General features: G+C 38.1%; 1 protein-coding gene across 1 annotated transcript; it reads right to left on the minus strand.

Moving 5' to 3' along the window:
- Positions 1 to 10,326: 10,326 nt before the first annotated feature.
- Positions 10,327 to 18,298, minus strand: ddx1 (DEAD-box helicase 1). The gene is made up of 26 exons (XM_022767815.1): positions 18,261 to 18,298; positions 18,088 to 18,139; positions 17,869 to 17,932; positions 17,740 to 17,769; positions 17,504 to 17,600; positions 17,233 to 17,280; positions 17,011 to 17,094; positions 16,761 to 16,844; positions 16,586 to 16,662; positions 16,418 to 16,490; positions 16,221 to 16,297; positions 16,012 to 16,126; positions 15,671 to 15,809; positions 15,328 to 15,388; positions 15,088 to 15,186; positions 14,905 to 14,994; positions 14,350 to 14,538; positions 14,091 to 14,142; positions 13,537 to 13,683; positions 13,350 to 13,441; positions 13,195 to 13,267; positions 12,955 to 13,027; positions 12,718 to 12,760; positions 12,539 to 12,634; positions 12,085 to 12,205; positions 10,327 to 10,882 (listed from the first exon to the last, which is right to left on the minus strand). Exons 1-26 carry the CDS (start codon positions 18,274 to 18,276, stop codon positions 10,752 to 10,754), a joined length of 2,223 nt encoding a protein of 740 aa, XP_022623536.1. The 5' UTR covers positions 18,277 to 18,298; the 3' UTR covers positions 10,327 to 10,751.
- Between the last annotated feature and the right edge of the window lie 34 nt (positions 18,299 to 18,332).

The raw sequence follows: 18,332 nt of genomic DNA on the forward strand, positions 1-18,332 counted from the left end.
ACTATATTCATCACGATTAGTATTCGTTCTCTTTAAGTTGAATTATATTGTCATGAGACATTTTGAGATGAAATTTTTAAGGTTGTAATGATGATGAATTTGATAATTCAATGTGATTTTCTTTTATATGTATATGTAATATTAATAGTAATAAAAAATTCACCTCTTTCAACCTGCCCTAACACACACCAGGAGATATTTTTTTAAGGATGTCAGTATTTACCTGTCAACTCTGCTATGAAGAAAACAAATACTGTGATGATTCTGAATTTATCATAGGAAAAAAAGTTTGTCATCATGTCCTTACATTTAGGTGTGTGTATGAGATGTGTGACAGGATGATCTCATTTTTAAAACATGTCTTCTGATGACTGAAAAGTAAAATATAAATTGCACTGATGCTGCCAACCTCCTCCTTGCTGAATGACTTGTTCCATGTTATCACAGTAGATCTTGGTGGGACAGACAACAGTAGTTTCTTTTAAATCCTAAAAACTATCAAGATCAATATCACAATTTCAACTGAATTTAAATTTCTATAAAATTCAACAATGTATTTTCATTGTGGAAAAACAGGGCGGGCAAGATGATGTTAACCCTTGAAAATATTGGAGCAGAGCACACATTGGTAAAAGAGATGCTTTTGAAACTTTATTAAAAATGTACTAAAACAGTTTAAAACAATACAACTGTCCATCAAGATCTAGGTCATTTTCTTCTCTTTAGTGTATATCTGCATTATAAAGTAGATTAAACTTATTAAAACAATCACACCGTCAATCTTTATGCATTTATGTCACAAATTTAAAAAAAGAAAAGGAAAAAAGAGACCACAGTTCTTTGTAGTTTACGTCTTTCATTTTTCATTGTCAGTAAGCAGCTTTTTCTTTTTGGAAAAAGAATGAACACATTATATAAAAATAGCATGAAGGTCAGAAAAGGCACTAATAAACAGTGGGAAAACAACATTAAAAACACAAACAAGCACTTGAAAACAAACCAGAAAGCCTCCAATTGCTAAATTACAATAAGGTAATATCTACACAGAAGAGTTCAGTGTCTCATCATCCTTAAAACGAATTCTCGTCAAATTCTCAATATTGGACGAACAGCTGAACACTATCTGTTTAACAACTGTCTTTATTGTGGACCATCACTTAGATTATTAAGAATCTTGTTCCTGTTTGATTTCCACTTCACTTTTTGTTTGAAACATCTCCATAATGAAGACTGAACAATTTTCTTGCTCTTGTTTGATCAATGTACTCTCAGTGTCCTGGCATATGGTTACCATGGAGTATGATGATCCTGCTGCTTCAACTGGGATTTCATACTTGACATCCTCACTGTCTGATTCTGTTTTCACACTGCTCTCAGTCTTTGTACCTACATAGTACCTGGCATATCCTTCAGATACTTTTGGTTCAGCCAGGTTGTAATACTGGGCATCCTCTGTTTCTGATTCTGTTTTTATATGGCCTTCAGAGTTTGGACATATGGTTAAAGTATATCCAAAGGATCCTGCAGGTTTACCTATTTCCTCAGTGACTGGTTCTGGTTTCATATCACCATAATGTGAATCATCTTCCTCCTCTTTGATCTGTTTGATTCCCTGGAGAAGACTCTCACAACCTCCACTCACGGGACTCACTGTCATCTGCATTATTGTCCCAGGATCGGTTTGAGACTTTGTGTCCTCCTCTTCAAACCAAAGTTCCTTATTAGTTTTGACATTAAGAAGATGGGCATGATTGACATCTGAAAGGTTTCTCAATTGTTGAACAGCTCTACATCCTTCATTCGTTGTCATGTCTGTTGTTTCCACAGATGATTTAGGACTTTCATTTTGTCTCTCTTGTACCAATCCTTGTAATTCTTTGCGTTCAAACACAAATGGCAATTTGAAGACCTCATTTGCTCTGTGCAATTTTTTCCGGTATTGTTTGACCATGGTTTTGACTTTGGCTGCAGTAGCTATGGAAAATTCCCACTGCCTGTAGTGTTGTGAGCTTAGATTAAAGTTATAGTCAAGGATGTCAAACAGGGCGCCTGGGAAGTAGTGTTGTGGTTTCCTTCCTAGAAATTTATAGATCTCCATCACTGCAGATCTAGTCAACAGCTTTAAGTCCAGTTTTTCCTTGTCTCCTGATTTTGATGTCATGTCTAGGTCCAGACCTATCTCTGTGCAAATGGGATAACAGTCTCCACTACTCTGCCTATCTCTCCTTGATTTTACAGCACCCATGTTATCACTCGATAGGGTGGCTTCTTCCTTCTTTGTTTGCAGTGCCTGCTTTCTTTTTTTGGTTGTTTCCTTCCTTTCATTTTCCTGTGTGGCAGATACTTCTTCCACTTTTCTCACATCTCTAAGCTCTCTCGGAGTACAAGGCTGAATAACAAAAACTTCACTGAACCAGGTGGGCCTTTCACCATACTGTGACAACATTCTCTGGCACAGCATTGTAAGATTTATATATTGGCTCTGCATGCCAAGGTTAAAGTTGTGTTCAAGAATATCATTAATGAGCTTATGTTTTGTTCCACACAATCTTTTGGAAAAACTAGCCACTTCCTTCATAATACCATTTGTTAATACATGGGGGTCAAGTTTATCTTTTGGTTTGTCTTTGTCCACACATAGGCTTAAACCTATTTTCTTGCAGAGAGGGTAACTGTCCATTATTGTCTCCTCTGCTGCTTGGAAAGCAGTGGACAGATCCTTTGCAGGCTTCTGAGTTGTGCAGTTGACTTCTGCAGAGACTGTGTCAGTCATGGCATGTGGACGAGGATGTAGCATATGGTCAGAATCAGATTCATCTTGACTAATCTTAGAATTTCTGTCTTGATAACATTTAGGGCAATATTTAGTTTTCAGATAAGTAGATTCTTCTTTGCCTGTTAAATCAGGGAGCTTAAAAGACATTTTCAGCAATCTGGATTTCGTACATTTAAAAGTCGATTTAATCAGTTTGTCCAGAACTTGCTGTGCAAAGACATTGCGACAGATCTCATTGTTAAAATTCAGATGAAAATTGTACTCCAGTATCTCTGTGATGAAATCCTTTTGAGCTGGTTGCATTGCTGTAGAAAAAGTGTTCATTTCAACCATGACGCCATTGGTCAGTAATTTTAGATCCAGATTTTGTTTCACTCCAGATCCCACATTGAAATCAATGCCCAATTTCTTGCATCTGGAATAGGAGTAAAATGGGCAATGTTCTACATGAGGCACTGAGAGGATCTGTTGAATTTGATTAGCCCGCAATTTCCACAACAATAAATCGAGCTCATTTTCTTGTTCAGTGTCAATGGAACTCCCTACATTTTGGTCTATGATGGGAGCCTGGGAAGAGCCAGTACTACATGTATCTAAATTTTGGTTGTTCTGGCAATCCATCACCATCATTAAGAATTCTTTGTGCTTTCTTGGGTTTATTTTCTTGAAGCCTGTTACATTTGATAGATTTTTTTGCTCCAATATAACAGGAATTCGAGTAAGAATAGTTTTTGCAAGGTCAGAATCTCCATTTTGCCAATCAAGATCAAAGTTGTGTCTGAGGATATCAAGACAAATCTGATCAAATGTTCCACACAACTTTTCTGCAAAGTTTGTCACTTCAGTCATTGCCCCATTGGTCAATTTGTTGATCTCAAGTTTTTTATTTGGCTGACTGCAGATTACATTTAGCTTCAGATCAATGTCTTTGCAGAAGGGATAGACGTCCACCCTGTGTTCGTTTTCAGCTTGTAAATCAGGAGGACACATGGGAGCAGCATTACTTTCAGTTGTTCTCAATATGCTGCCGACTTCAGGTTTGACACTACCCATGCTCCGATTGGTCATGTTAACTGATGACATAGGACCAGGAAGTCCAAAAACCTCTTTTGAAAGCCTCACTCTATCATCACTTCTTTTAAGCTGTCTTACTTTATTCATAACGTCACATGCAAAGGTTTTCCTATGGTGTTCACTCTTCAGGCCGAAGTCAAAGTTGTACTCAAGAATCTCCATGATGAAATCCTGTTGGGATGAATTCATTGCTAAGGCAAATTTAGCAACCTCAAGCAGAACAGGATTACACAAAGAGTCAACGCTGAAGTTTTGCTTTGGGCCAAATCCAACATCAAATTCTATGCCAGCTTTCTTTGACCAGAAGAATGTACAGTACTCTTTTTCTTGTAAGGAAAGGATTTGTTTTACACAATTTGCACGCAACTTCCACATGTGGCTCTCCGTTTCCATTTCCTCTTCTTCCATGTCACATTTGTATGGCACATTTCTTGGAATCGCTGTCTTCTCTTCATCTCCACACTGTCCTCTTTCATCAGGCTGACTTGCAAATGTTTGGTTCACATTTGAGTTCACAATTGGTAAACTGGATGAACCATCAGTGGAAGTGAGGAAAGGTTCACGTGTATCCACACAGCTTGATTCTGAATTACTATGGATGTCAGAACTTGTTGGGTTTTGTAAGTCATCTCCATTTTCATTATTTTCCAAATCTGTGACTTTGACTGAGTCTAAAGGACACATGTAGCTGTGGTCCTCCTCTGCTGTTTCACTGTTATACATATCAGTATGATGAGACAGTGTGTTTGACTCTTCCTGTTCAGCCTGTTGTGTTCTGCGCCGTTTGGTGACACGTGCTCTAGTTGTTGAAAGAGCTCTTTTTTCCCGTTTACTTTTTAAATCAGAGTGTCTTCTTTTGCTCACTTCTTTCAATTGATATAGTGAAGCTCCCACACTGGACAGAGGTGATCCTTTTTCAAGGGGATTTGTCTGAAAGGAAAATGGCTCACTTTTAAAATCTGGACTGATTTTGGTACCAGTGGTAAGAAGTTGCTTCTTCCTTTTCTGCAATTGTAATATTGTGAACCACACTTGATTTGTTTTCTGTTGGCTTTTAAGATCAACTTCAAAATTATGCTCCAACACACTGAGAACAATAGATCTGTAGGATGCAGTCAGTGTTCTTGTGAACTGTACTAGCTCTAACATCATGCCCTTTGTCAGTAAACCTGGATCTAGACTTTGTTTTGACCCAACATCAAGGCTCAGACCAATTACTTCAATACAAGCGAACAGGGGGGGGGAAACATCCTCTTCCAGTTTTCTTGCTGACTTAGGCTTTGAACACTCCAACTCCTCATCATCATCATCATCATCATCACTGTCATCAGCATGTGGTCCATCCATCTCTTCCATCTTCATATAGTCTTTAGATGGTGCTCGTGAACACTTCAATTTATCTTCATGTTCACTTTCATCCATGTCCACCAGGAAACAGTCAGTCTTATATTCTGTAGAACCCATGTTAGGCCCACTTTTGTCTTTGCTGCTACATTCTGGCTCAGATGACGTGTCAAAGAGAGTAAAAGCTTCATGTTTATCTTCAGGAGGTTTTTGTATCAAGTCTCTGACTTTGTGCAGAATTTGAGAAGTAAACTCAATCCGCTGTTGCTCATTTTTCAATCCAAGATCGAAATTGTTCTCCAGAATGTTTGTGATAAAATGCCATTTACTTTTGCGAACTGTTTTCGCAAAGTCACAGACCTCCAGTATGACACCATTTGTCAATGAATGTAAATCCAATTTCTTGTGTGTGTTGGATCCAACATTAAAATCTAGTCTGATGTTATTGCTGTAATGGAATGGTTCTGGATGTCTTGAGTACTTCTTTACATGCATAATGCGCCACTGCCATATTGTATTGGCATCCATCTTTTTATTGTCCTTCAGACTGCCAGTGTCCCTGTTGTCCATCCTCAGTTATCTCCTATTACTTACTTTCCTGTATGTAGTTTAGGGGGAAACAAATATAAATAATACATCATAAATCTCTGCTTGTAGTTATACACAATAAAAATGTACTCATAATGTCAAATTCATCAGACCAAAATACCAAAAAAATATGCTTTAGTTATAGCTTCTCAAATGTGAGGTTTTGCAAGTCTGTGTCTTTCTTGTCATCTACTTAATACCTTTTGGTGTAACAAAAAGTAACAATGATTCCCCCAACAGCAATGCGCAAGGGCTCACCTGATTTGATTCATCTTAGTAATATTATAGGTACTGGATACTGATTTAAGAGCAGTCAATAAAATAATATAATAATGTTATTAAAAGTTCTTCCCAGGTTTCTCATTATCTATAAAGGCAAAGTGCACTGAAGATACCACACTCTCCAACATCTTCTCTGCTACACAGTGGTCTGACTGTCAGAAGGTTCAGTTGAAAAGCAGACAAGTAGACAGTGAGTTTCAGAGCCCATTTCTAAAGTAAACTTAATTGTGCACCACTTTGTGATGATATTAAGCTACAGTATAAATTTTGGCTTATTCTCTGAAGTAAAGTCTTCAAAACACTACACAGCACAGTCCACTGTGACTTTGTAAAGGCTCAGAGAGACTGCTGCTGAAACCACAACAACCCTAAAGACAGGGTTGCAGGCTCACATATGAATCACATGCTGTTAGTGTGACCGATGTAGACACCAAGATAGCATCAATTTAACAATGGAAAGTGCACCTGCAACAAGTCCATCTTAGGCTGGACGTTAAGTCATAGTAACACTGGAAATAGCAAAAGATCATTTACTTGATAAAGTAGATTAGTGAAGAGAGGTTTTTTCCCTCAAAGTTAATCATCAGACAAAAGAGCAAAAGTATTCAGTAAGAAATTTAATAATTCCTGTACTTATTTGCAGCAGCATATATCCGTAATCTGACTTCAATGATTGGAAATAACTTCCAGTGTTTCTTTTCTAGTTATGTGATCATATTGTTCACATTTTACCATACATATATTACATTTGTGTATGAATTGGATACAGTCTGTATAGCAGCCCTGCTCCCCCATGCAAAGTCTAAAAAAGCACACCAGCAGTGAGACTGATGAATGTTATCTTTTCAGATTAGGAAAAATGTGTGTTTAAATTAGCTGCATACCTTGTAAAACAAAGTGATTTTAGCCAAAACCATTTCCAACATGTCTGGCCCACACTTTATCAGCATCCTAGGTGGACATCTGTCCAGTCGTTGATGGTGCTGGTGTACCCCTGTGTGGAACATAATTTTACATTTTTGTTAATACATGCATGCATTGGTTGCATGACGCTCTAAAACTTATGAACATAGCAGAGTTTTATGTTGAACATAACAGGGAAAAACTGTATTTGATTGCTTAGCAGTAGATTTAATTGCACTTGACCTGGAACAGAATGACAGACTGATCTGCTTTCACTGAAGTCTGTAAGCAATAGAGTGCTGCAGGGATGACATTTTTTTGTAGGCCAACCCGGATGTTAGCGTCTCATCCTTGAGACTAAGTTTTCAGATAATAAACCATTTTTTTCTGCTTTGATCAGTCATTGAAAAATATACAGTATATCCACCATTTCTAAAAAAAAAAACAAATAGTAAAGCAATTAAGACATATAATGCTTGCTTACATTATAATATTTTTGTTTAACATACACCTTACACTTATACCATGGCAAAATACATACATATATATATATATATATATGTATTTTTTTTTAAAAAATGTATACATTTATTGCAAAATGTATGTTTCTATACATTTTCAATTAAAAAAAGATGTCACCCGGGTTCCCTTCTCAGAAAAGCCAATGGGATTTTTACATGGGCTTTTGGATTACTGCAGAACAAGCTCAGTCATAAACAAAACTTTATGATGTTTACATAGTTTGTTCAGCAGGACAATTTTCACAAATCAAATCCACTTTCAGGATTTTTGAAGCCCAAATACAATTGTCAGAATTAAAAAGCTAAAGCTTTTTGGTCAATAAGGTGAAGGAGGGTTAATTTAAAATCAGAGACTGTAGTCCATCTGTTTTGGTTTTTAAGGATCAAGACAAAATATGAAAAGAAGTATTTCAATCTATCAATCTCATATTTTTTTTGCAAAGTTTTACATTCATAAATGTACATTTGCTCAAATGAAACAGCACTTTCATGTTTTCAACAAAGAAAAAGCTTTTTATTAAGACAATAACTGAAAAAAAAAATGCTATTAAAACTATGAAATTCTGCTCCCATTTTAATGTTTTCATTTAGGTCACTTTCTATTTATTTATCTTTACCCCTGGCATATCTTATTTCATTTAATATACTATTTGTATTTTACTTCATTAACATTATCATTATCTAGTTATGCCATATGTATTTTGTTTGAGCTGCTGTTGTGGTTATATTTCTTATTTTTTATTTGGAATATTTGAAATAAAGAACTAAAAGAAAGTTTAATTTAGCATGCTTGCTTCTTCCATAAAGGCCTTTGCTCTCACAAAATTAGTAATAATTTGTAAGAGCGTGAGTATAAACACAACGAGGTTGTAAAGATGGACTGCTGAGTAGGTCGATTTTGTGTCCGGCGTGATTACGTTTAACGTCGCCAACAACCCCTGCACTCCCATTTAGCTACTTGTTAGCAACCGTTTTTTAACAGACGTAAAAGCTTAAAGAAATCACGACTGGGGTATTTACTGACGTATTTTGTTCGTAGAATAAAACGTGAAAATCTCTAGAGCTTGTGTTAACCACAAAACCATATTTCATCCATCTAACCAAAAAAACATAGACTTATGTTAGTGTTAAAATGCTAACTACCTGGTTTTAGGACTCCTACAGCACTGCATAAGATTAATCTTTGACCACGAAGAAACTTTTCTCTCCAGCACGGGAATGGAGAATAGTGTAGAGATTATTATAGCGACAGGAATAGAACAGGCTTTGTGTGTACTGTACAATACAACAACATTAACTGGAAACTTCTTTTTCCCTCTCTGGGGTCGCCTTGTGGCCCACAGTCAGTTTCACGGGAGAAGACCCCAACCCAGCCATGGTGGCAGACTTACCTAAAGCAGGCGGAACAGTCTCACAGCAGTCATGTGTAACAGATCGTGGAAAGGACGTCCAAAGGATACGACACAGGGAACTGCTTTCCACTGTTTACTGTCTCTTGCAGAAGACAATACAAAAGTCATTATTTGTAAACTGCACCTCCTAAACATGCAAAAGCACCCTGCTGGTCGCATGACACAGAGCAGCCTGCCGTAACACGACTGGCGCCTAAACAATGAGCTTAAATATTTACAAAACTCAAACCAACACAAAAACACAAAACAGCTGAATAACGCAGTAGTATTAACTGTTAACAAGATGTTATAAAAATGTCAACATAAATAGCTTATTGTACAATGAAGACAATAAAATAGCGCAACAACTTTTGTCTACCCGACTTACCTTCAGCAATTCGAACAGCACTGTGATTGGTAAAGGGGAGGGGGCTACGGAAACACCGGAGGTAAAAAAGAAAAGCTAATGTGCGGCAATGTATTCCCAACTGGTAATAATAAAAACAACAGTAAATAAGAATAACTCATGATAAAAATTCACAAACACTCAACAGAATTATTAGACAATAAATCAAATTTGCTAATACAAATTATGATTACTAAAGTAATCATAATTAAATTTCCAGGCTGTAGGAGAAACAAAGCAACGTACTTTCTTCATCTTCTTTGAAATTTATTGGCGGTTGGCAAACAACGAATTGGCGCATTACCGCCACCAACTGGAATGGAGTGTGAACTGCAATTAGTGCCAGAGTGAGAGTAATACGGTGAGAGGAGACAAGGTTCTTTATATTTATATATATAAATTGTCCACGAAGGTTGGATATTGTGGGATTTAAAAGAGGTTGAAGGTTTTTGAAGAAATTTTCAGGGATGGCACTTTAGGTTGTGCATAATGTCACACACTCTAACCCTCAATATTCCGTGCAATACACTGAAATTTTGTAAAAATATAACAAAAATAAAAGCTATCAAAATACCGATTTAAACCCCCCAAAAAGTCTCCAGTCTTATAACAAGTTTTAAGTTTCCACCATGTTTCTATATTTATGTATGACGAAGCAATGTGGCTCTCAAGGGGGGTGGGTCTGATCATTTGCACATATTCCTGTTCATTTTTTACAGGAAAGTTTTCGCTACTTGAGTTGCCATGGTTACTCAAATCACAAAGATTTGTTATGATACATTATTCCACAAGATTAGTCTTTTTTTTTTGGTAAGTAGTTATACCCCACAGACTTTTATATGCCCTTTAATAAACAAATAAGCACAGCTGTCTAATTCAAAGAAACATATTTCTTGAAAACATTTCCCTGCAGCCTGTTGAAATTTCTGCTAAACAAAAAAAATCTTTGACACAAAATAAAATTTAACAAAAAAGGTATTTCTAATTGATATAGATTTGTCTTTCCGGAGAAGTAAATAATAGGAATAAAGATGCAAATCCTAATTGAGCAGGCTACTAGTTTATTTCAGAAAAGAAAACATCAAGCCACTTAAACACACTTTTTTGCCAATCACTCCATAGAGAAACTTAAATATTTCATGTAGCAGTATCAATCAACAAAATACAAAAACTATCAAAATCGAAATCAGGAATCTGGTTATCCTCTGGGTGCTGACCGTAGAGAAGTTTGCCATACCCAGTGTAGTGTTGGCATCTTGAAACCTTTGAATATAAATTTCATAGTTTAATTAATTTATGAGATATGAGTTCATATATTTATCTGTGAGTGAGAAGAAAACTTGAAATATAATTGCACACTGCTGCTTACACAAAGATTTAGTGCCTTGTAGCTATAACATGTGAAATGTACTATTTATTTCTAATTCTGGATAAGCAGCCTTGTGGTTGTGCTACTTGGGGTGTGTTTAGAAGGCTCTGAAAAGTTGGTTTGGCATGTATCCCATGTGGAGGAAGGATGTTTGGGCTTCCTGCTCAAGGTTAGCCAGCTCCTGGACTGTTGGAGCTAGTACATCCACATGACCCTTGTAGTTACCACCTAGGAAAAAGCAGCAGACTTAGTGGTTAAGTTCAACATAATAGCAGTGAATATAATAAATGTCTACAGCTCTACTGCCTGCCTTGTCATGATATAATGCTCATTATACAACAGTTTGTTCTGGCCAGTTCATTAGTGTTACATTAACGACCGTTATCTATCTTAGAATGTAACCAACTTTGCACTGAAGAGATGAATTTATTTCCAGAAATAACATTTGAATAAATTTATGTATGGTTGTCAGAAGAGGATGAAAGGAAGAAGCCTGGATACTTCAGCGCTCTCGTGACGTAATATGTAGACAAAGTAGCAAGCTAGTGTGCAATGTGAGGGTCAGGAAAATGTTTATGTGTTGTTTAGCAGTCCAGCTGCGGATCTATTTGTTTTGGCGTAGCCAAATACATGATAAAATAAACACAATCATAATCTGTTGTTGCTTATTTATGGTGCTCGTAGAACTGTTATAAATTAATATCACACGAGAGGGAGTGATGTTGTACTGAATATCAGCCTGCGGCCTCGTACCTATGACCGAATCACAATCGTGCTGATATTCAGTACAACATCCCTCCCTCTCGTGTGATATTGCTTAATTACAATTAATGCAGTAACTACAGATGTTTCAGGAAAGTGGAAAATGAAGCCAACACAGAAGTACCAAAAACTGCAATTTTTCAATGGCCGCTTGAATCTGGCTCCAAAAGCGAGTCAATCCCCATAGACTCCCATGTTAAAATGCTCAAATTTACAGCAGAAATCAACATGTTTACAGCTTGGTACAAAAAACGGTTTGGTCTCTATAACTATTTTCCCCCTCCATAACAACTGCAGGGGGTGTGAATTCTTTTATAACTCTCCAATTAAAATTTTATAAAGGTTTGAAGTTCTGCATAATTGATGGTATGCCGCTTTGAGTGACAGGTGGGTGAGCGTATGCTTCCCAGAAACCGGTATGCGCCGAAGTCTTCGCTCCACATGCGCCCCTCCTCTTTGCCTATTTTTGGATTAGGTGGGAGCTGGGCAGAGTTAAGCACTAGCAGGATGGCGACGGCGTAGCAGCCCAGTCTGAGTTTCAAAACTACTCTTCAGAAACCTATGGGTGACGTCACGGACGCTAAGTGCAAACTTACATACAGTCTATGGGAACAATCAGTCGTCCTCTTTGTTATCCCTCCCTCCTTTTGTCACTCTGTCATACATACCTCCCAATGCCCTGCGCTGACCATAGGTGACCTTTCCATCAAACTCATCTAGAGGTACTTTGATGTCTGGCTCACACTGGGTGATGGTGCACTTTAGGTGCTCCTCAACTTCTGACAGGAGCTGTGGTCAGAGAGAGGCAAAAGGTTACAACAGAAATGAAAGTGCGTGCTGAAGTGTGTGGGAGAGGGTCAAAAGTCTGTGTGTGCTTGAGCTTTCAAAATAAAAATCAAAATGAAACAAACTTTACTACCCAGTAGGGTTCATGGTAACAGTATTAGATTATACACCCTCCAAACCCAAGGGTGCTGTTTCTGCCAGGATGACAAATGCATTGGCTGCTTATCAAATCACTTAAAAACCCATCTGCTGAATCAGAGATGCAGTCATATTTCAAACAGCAAACTTAACTAGCTGCCTTAACATGACTAAGTTTACATATGCATCTTTGTTCACCTCTTTCTCATTGTACCAGATGGTGCAACCTCCATCCTCCTTCAGTCGGGTGTTGTAGCAACCTCTGCCTCGGTTCGGGCAAACATGGTACCACACCTGCACAGAAACATGTACTTACATTTTCAAAAACTAACTTAAATAAAATCAATAAATCACTAGATTTCTATCATCCACCCTACCTTCTCTTTTTCCATTGCAACTAAGGAGATAGCCAGTCCCATTCTGTGGGTTAAATTGAAAAGACACGTGACTGTGCTCAATATTGGAATTCAATGTCCGTCTGTTAAATTGTATTGTGATAAGAAATTTGAATGTGCGTTATGTGAAGATTTCACGGTGATGAATTTGAACACACAAAAATCATGAGAATAAGAAAGATTAAGAAAATAATTTTCACCAATCACCAACTAAGTTACCTCTCTGCTCTTCCGACTCTGCCGATACGATGGACGTAGTTCTGCTTCTCATCTGGCAGGGTGACGTTAATCACTGAAGAAAAAACCATGAACGTTGTGAGAACTGGTGGCAGGGAGCAGGCTTGCATATATAAAATACGACAAAGTGTTCTGCTGTAATAAACACTGTGTATAATCAGTATTTGAAAAGGTATGTCAAAATGTAGATTTTATATTGAAAGTCTTATACGTTTCTCTTACCGTATGGAACTCCATGGATGTCAATTCCTCTGGCGGCTACATCTGTGCAGATCAAGAGCCTCACCTCTTTTTTCTGAACAAACAGGGAGATTTTAAAATACAGGATAACTGATAATACTTTGTCCAAGAGCATTATTAGGTTTTTGTTCTTTTACCTTGAAACGCTCTAAGTTATTTTTCCGCTCATTGGGCTTACGATCACCATGGAGACAAACACAGGAAAACTGGTGGTTTTTACTGTCTGGACCTGAAATAATAAAAGAGACCAATACTGAGTGAGGATTCTGAATTTGTTCCCACTTGGCTGAAAAGTACAATTTAAATGGCCCTGTTGCCTCCTACCTCCTCCTTGCTGGATGAAGTACTGCTCCATGTTGTCACAGTCGATCTTGGTGCGACAGAAGATAATGGCCTGGTCCATCTTGTGTTCTTTGATGGCCTTCACTGTGTACTCACCCTTTAGCACCTTGATGGCTTCTGACCACATTTCTAAAATGCACATACACAGAAAGACATGCACACACACACACACACACACACACAGACACAGACACACAGACAAACACACAGACAGACACAGAGACACAGACACACACACATACACAGACAGAGACACAGACACACACACACACACACACACACACACACAGACACAGAGACACACACACACACACACACACACACACACACACACACACACACACACACACACACACACACACACAGAGACACACACACACACACACACGTATGTTCTTGTTATTGATGCCTCGTTCATGACCACAGAGGGAAGGAAAATGTCTACTAAATCTACTAAAAGACTCCAAAGGCTTGCTCTCAAGAGTTACAAGTGATAAAATCAAATAGTCAAAATTCTGCTATTTATATGGTCGTACCTGCAGAATTTGCTCCTGGTCTGGTGTTATCTTTGGCATGGACTTCATCAGTCTACGGACAGAAAAACAGATCAAAGAAAAGCCCTGTCAACACATTAATCTAAACCAAGGGAAAGACATGATAGCAACCCACAAGTTTTGAAAAGAATGATAAAATCTTTGGACAAAGTTTGAAAGCTAAATTTATAGACAAATGCTTCAGCAGTTTTGAAATTAGTACTCCTTTTTATGTGTCCTTGGCCCAACATGTGGGACTCACCCGGATGTGGTTCTTGCCCAGACGCTCCCAGAGACGATCACTCTTAGGATTAACAGGCACCACTACATGGTGGACAGTCTCTGGAACAGAGTCCTCCCCCTTCAGGTCCACCCATGTGGGAAAGTGCATGATACGCTCAGACAACTTCTTCACGTCAAAGGAATGCAGAGTGGCTGAGCATACAATCACCTGGACAACAGGGATATCAAAGGAAAATCACTTAACCACCTTCAGATGTGTAAACACAGTATGTACTCACAAATGGCTACAAATGTTCTGGCATTACATGACACACTACCAAACAAAATGTTTGGATTTCTTTTGCAAAAACACAGTTTTTTGTTGATTTTCCAGCACTTGAAATAGTACAGCTTTGGGTTAGAAAATGAGACACCGTCTTGGGATTTGTGTTCCTATGATAACATATTGTGTCTAATGTGCAACTTGCTTTGTTAGCTGGCCATTTAAAAACAAAGTTTATGAAAATGCAGTGTGACTGCTGTAACTAACTTGTTTAAGTGTCGCACATGCAGCTTAACCCAAGTGAAGTGTTACCTGCAGTCTCTTGCCATCAGAGGTGACCTGGGGGATTTGGTTATAGATTCTGTTGATAAAATCTGTATAGCCTGCTGACAGCAGCCCATCCTAAGGACAAAGAGAATGCAAATAAATTGTTAATGGAATCAAGGATAGCTATGCTATATAAATTAACCATTAACCACCATGTGTTGAACATACACACTCATCCAGGACCAGAAAACGGATCTGGGACAGACTGAGTTTCCCAGTGGATATGAGGTCATCCAGTCTGCCAGGTGTTCCCACCACAATGTCAACCTGATGAATCACAAGGCAAAGACAGCACACAGAGGGTAGAAAAGATTAACGTGGAGAAGAGCAAAAATTATTAAGTAAAAACTATTTGAACTCTATCGGTAACAGTGCCCTAAATGTTTGGAGATGGTACATGTCACATACCCCCTGTTCCAGAGCAGCCAACTGATCCTTGGCAGCCACACCACCAATCACAAGTAGTTCCCTGAAGTGACAAATTGATAAATTAGACACCAATGCCCACATTTTTACTTGAGCACTGACGCCATCTGCTGGTATCAAAGTGGAATTACAAATACACTGGGAAATGCAGGCAAATGTAGCACACAATGAAAAAGTACTGCACTGTGGAGGACTGTACAGGAATAGATGTGGCTCACTGGTTTTAGTAGTACCTACACATTCTTGAATTTTCAATTTTAAAGGAAAATCATGTTTTTAGACTATTTCTGCCAACCACTGTTAATGCCAGCTCACAATAACCCACCTGAGTTTGGGGTTGTCCACATATTTCTTGAATTGTTTGACATTGTTGAGAGTTTGCTCAGCTAATTCTTTAGATGGCTCAATGATCAGGGCTTTGGGTGCATTGGATGCTGCTTTCACCTGACTGACTTTGGCACTGCCTGCACAGAAAGAAAAAGGACAGTTACTCAACAAGAATCATCAATGAAATCAAATGAAGAATTTGTACCTTTATTTTTATTGTGGGAGATAATGCATCATCTCATTTGAATTTGTGCTAAACATCAAGTTATCATGGCTACTTTTAACTCTACTTTCTGTATATTGGTTTGCTGCACCTGAAATCAGGTTGCATCCACACACCTGTCTGAGAAGATTTGGCTGTGTGACCCTCTGATGCCTGATCCAGGGCAACAAATCCACTCTTTGGGGGGTGTTTAAAGTTTTCTCCACCAAAGTTGAACTTCAGCTCTGCATTCTGCCAGATAATTAAGGGAGCAATTTGTATGGTGTTCATCTGGCACATTTTGGTTTCTTTTCTACCTTTATTTTGAATTGTTCTCTAGTTTTACCTTTAGAACACAGGAGGCAAAGAAAGGCTGATTCCTCAGATTTTGAGGGATCTCAAAAGCCAAACCAAGGTCATTACCTAGAAGAAGAAATCAAATGGTAATGAGAAAGAAACACAGGTACTTTGTTATTTACTATCAGTCACAGATGTTTTACACAATCATGATACTGAAAACTACTGAAACTACTGAGATAGCACCATTTTTGGAGAAGGAAATTTGGCCATTGTCTAAATCCAGGTAGCATCCAATAGTGTCATGCATGGTAAACTCCTGCAAAGAAGCAAGAAATCAAAGAGTTAACATTTTTTTTAACAATCTAAATTTTCCTCACAATTGTTTATATATCTAAATCCCTCAACTGTTACCTCTCCATAGCTGTCAAACTGCTTGTTGTTGGATTTTTTTCCAGTCCCTCCAAAACCAAAACCATGCTTATCAGTTCCTGTAATGAAAGGATTAAATTACTGTTCCGTTGAGACAGTTTATTTTAGCTGCTATATGTTTTGCAGCATTAAGATTGTGAAGAGTAGAGGAGCATACCCAAGTCCAGTGCTGCCTGAATGGTGGACCATCCTACTCGACACAGACCCTGATCATGGCAGGTCACCTCATAACAGTACTTCCCTGAAACACATGGAAGAGACGAATGACTTTTACAAAGAAATATACGATCTATTCATTTTTTTTAGTTTATCAAATAAATAGTTGGTTCCTTGTGAAATGTATCTAATCCTAAATGGTCTTGTTTTAAATCTTAATCAATTTTAAAGTAGTTGTGTGCATTACACACCTTTGGTGACACCTTTTGTAGAGCGACAGCCATGCCACTCTTTAAACTCCCTGCTCTGGCAGCACAGTCCATCTGGACCAATTGCTGTACAGGTAAAAACAAAAAGTGACAATGAGGAGAGGTGAAAAAGAACAAAGCTCAAATACATACAATTGCACTTGGAAAAGGTTAGACTACCGCCCAGTGCTGGATTATGACATTACATGCTTATTTTTCTCTTACCAAAAGCTGTACTGCGATCGTAAGGATTCATCTGCCAAGTGTTGAAAACTGAGACAAAAATAGAAACAGGTCTGGTCAAACATCTGCAGAGCAGAGACCACTGCCTTCATACTATGCATTATAAAAGTTCATCAATTATGACACTGGTCTGGCTAGGTCTATTAGACCAGAGAGTTTTGGACAATGCTATGAACACAATTTAGTTTCTAAATCAACACACATATAGAAGTTGCTGTAAACAAACAAGTGATTAATATTAAGGTGATCTCACTGGCTCCTCCAGTCTTGATGGAGGCTTTGCCCTTCTTGCCCTCCTGGTGATCCTTCAGGGTCTCGTACACAATCTGGATCACAGGGATACTGAAGGCCTGAGGATGACAAGTATTATAAATTAGCTTTTTTATGCTACTTGACCTGATATGTAAATGCTAATTATAAAAAATAAATTAAATGCAAACTCCAGAGGTTAAGTTGTATTTTAAAACCGTGTGGCTGTCAAGTACTTACTCCTGTTTTGCCACTACCAGTTTCTGCTGCCTAAACAACAGGAAAACAAGATGAAAATTTGTAGTATGCAGTGGTGTGCAAATTCTGACAAGCTTATTAAGACAGACAGAGAAAACGAGTTAGACTTACCATAAGTACATCTCCTCCACCAAGAATTAGGGGAATGGACTCAGCCTGGATGTCAGTAGGTAGCCTGAAATCCAATGATTGAAATAAATCAGGTCAAACTGTTAGGCTTATAGCATCTAGTAACAGCTAAAAAACTATGTGCGCATACATGACATTAAAGGCATGATTTAGCAATACTAGTGTGCACGTCAAGTAGGCAGCCCAGCCTTAGTCACTTACAGCCATTCCATCTCATCCACAGCCTGCGCAATTTCAGGCATAACCCCCATTTCTGTGGAACAAAAGTCATATCTAATGATTCTGTGTGTATATGTAACTCTTACAAGTTATTTGGTGTTGAAGTCAAATAGTTATGCGACGTCAACACGATGAAATTAAGACACATTTCTTACCAGAATACGCTGCCATTATTGCTGCTACGAATACAACTAAACCGGATGTAACGTGTTCACAGTTTTCGGCTC

Source organism: Seriola dumerili, unplaced genomic scaffold (genome assembly GCF_002260705.1).
Source record: "Seriola dumerili isolate Sdu_G_001 unplaced genomic scaffold, Sdu_1.0 BDQW01000025.1, whole genome shotgun sequence".
Classification (NCBI taxonomy): domain Eukaryota; kingdom Metazoa; phylum Chordata; class Actinopteri; order Carangiformes; family Carangidae; genus Seriola; species Seriola dumerili.

What these genes read in the sequence shown, in the direction of transcription:
- ddx1 (XM_022767815.1), bottom strand. An exon ending in TTGCCTCCTGTGTTCTAAAG is followed by an intron (nt 16,127 to 16,220) that starts GTAAAACTAGAG and finishes ATTATCTGGCAG; the next exon opens with AATGCAGAGCTGAAGTTCAA. An exon ending in ACCAGGAGCAAATTCTGCAG is followed by an intron (nt 13,684 to 14,090) that starts GTACGACCATAT and finishes TGTGCATTTTAG; the next exon opens with AAATGTGGTCAGAAGCCATC.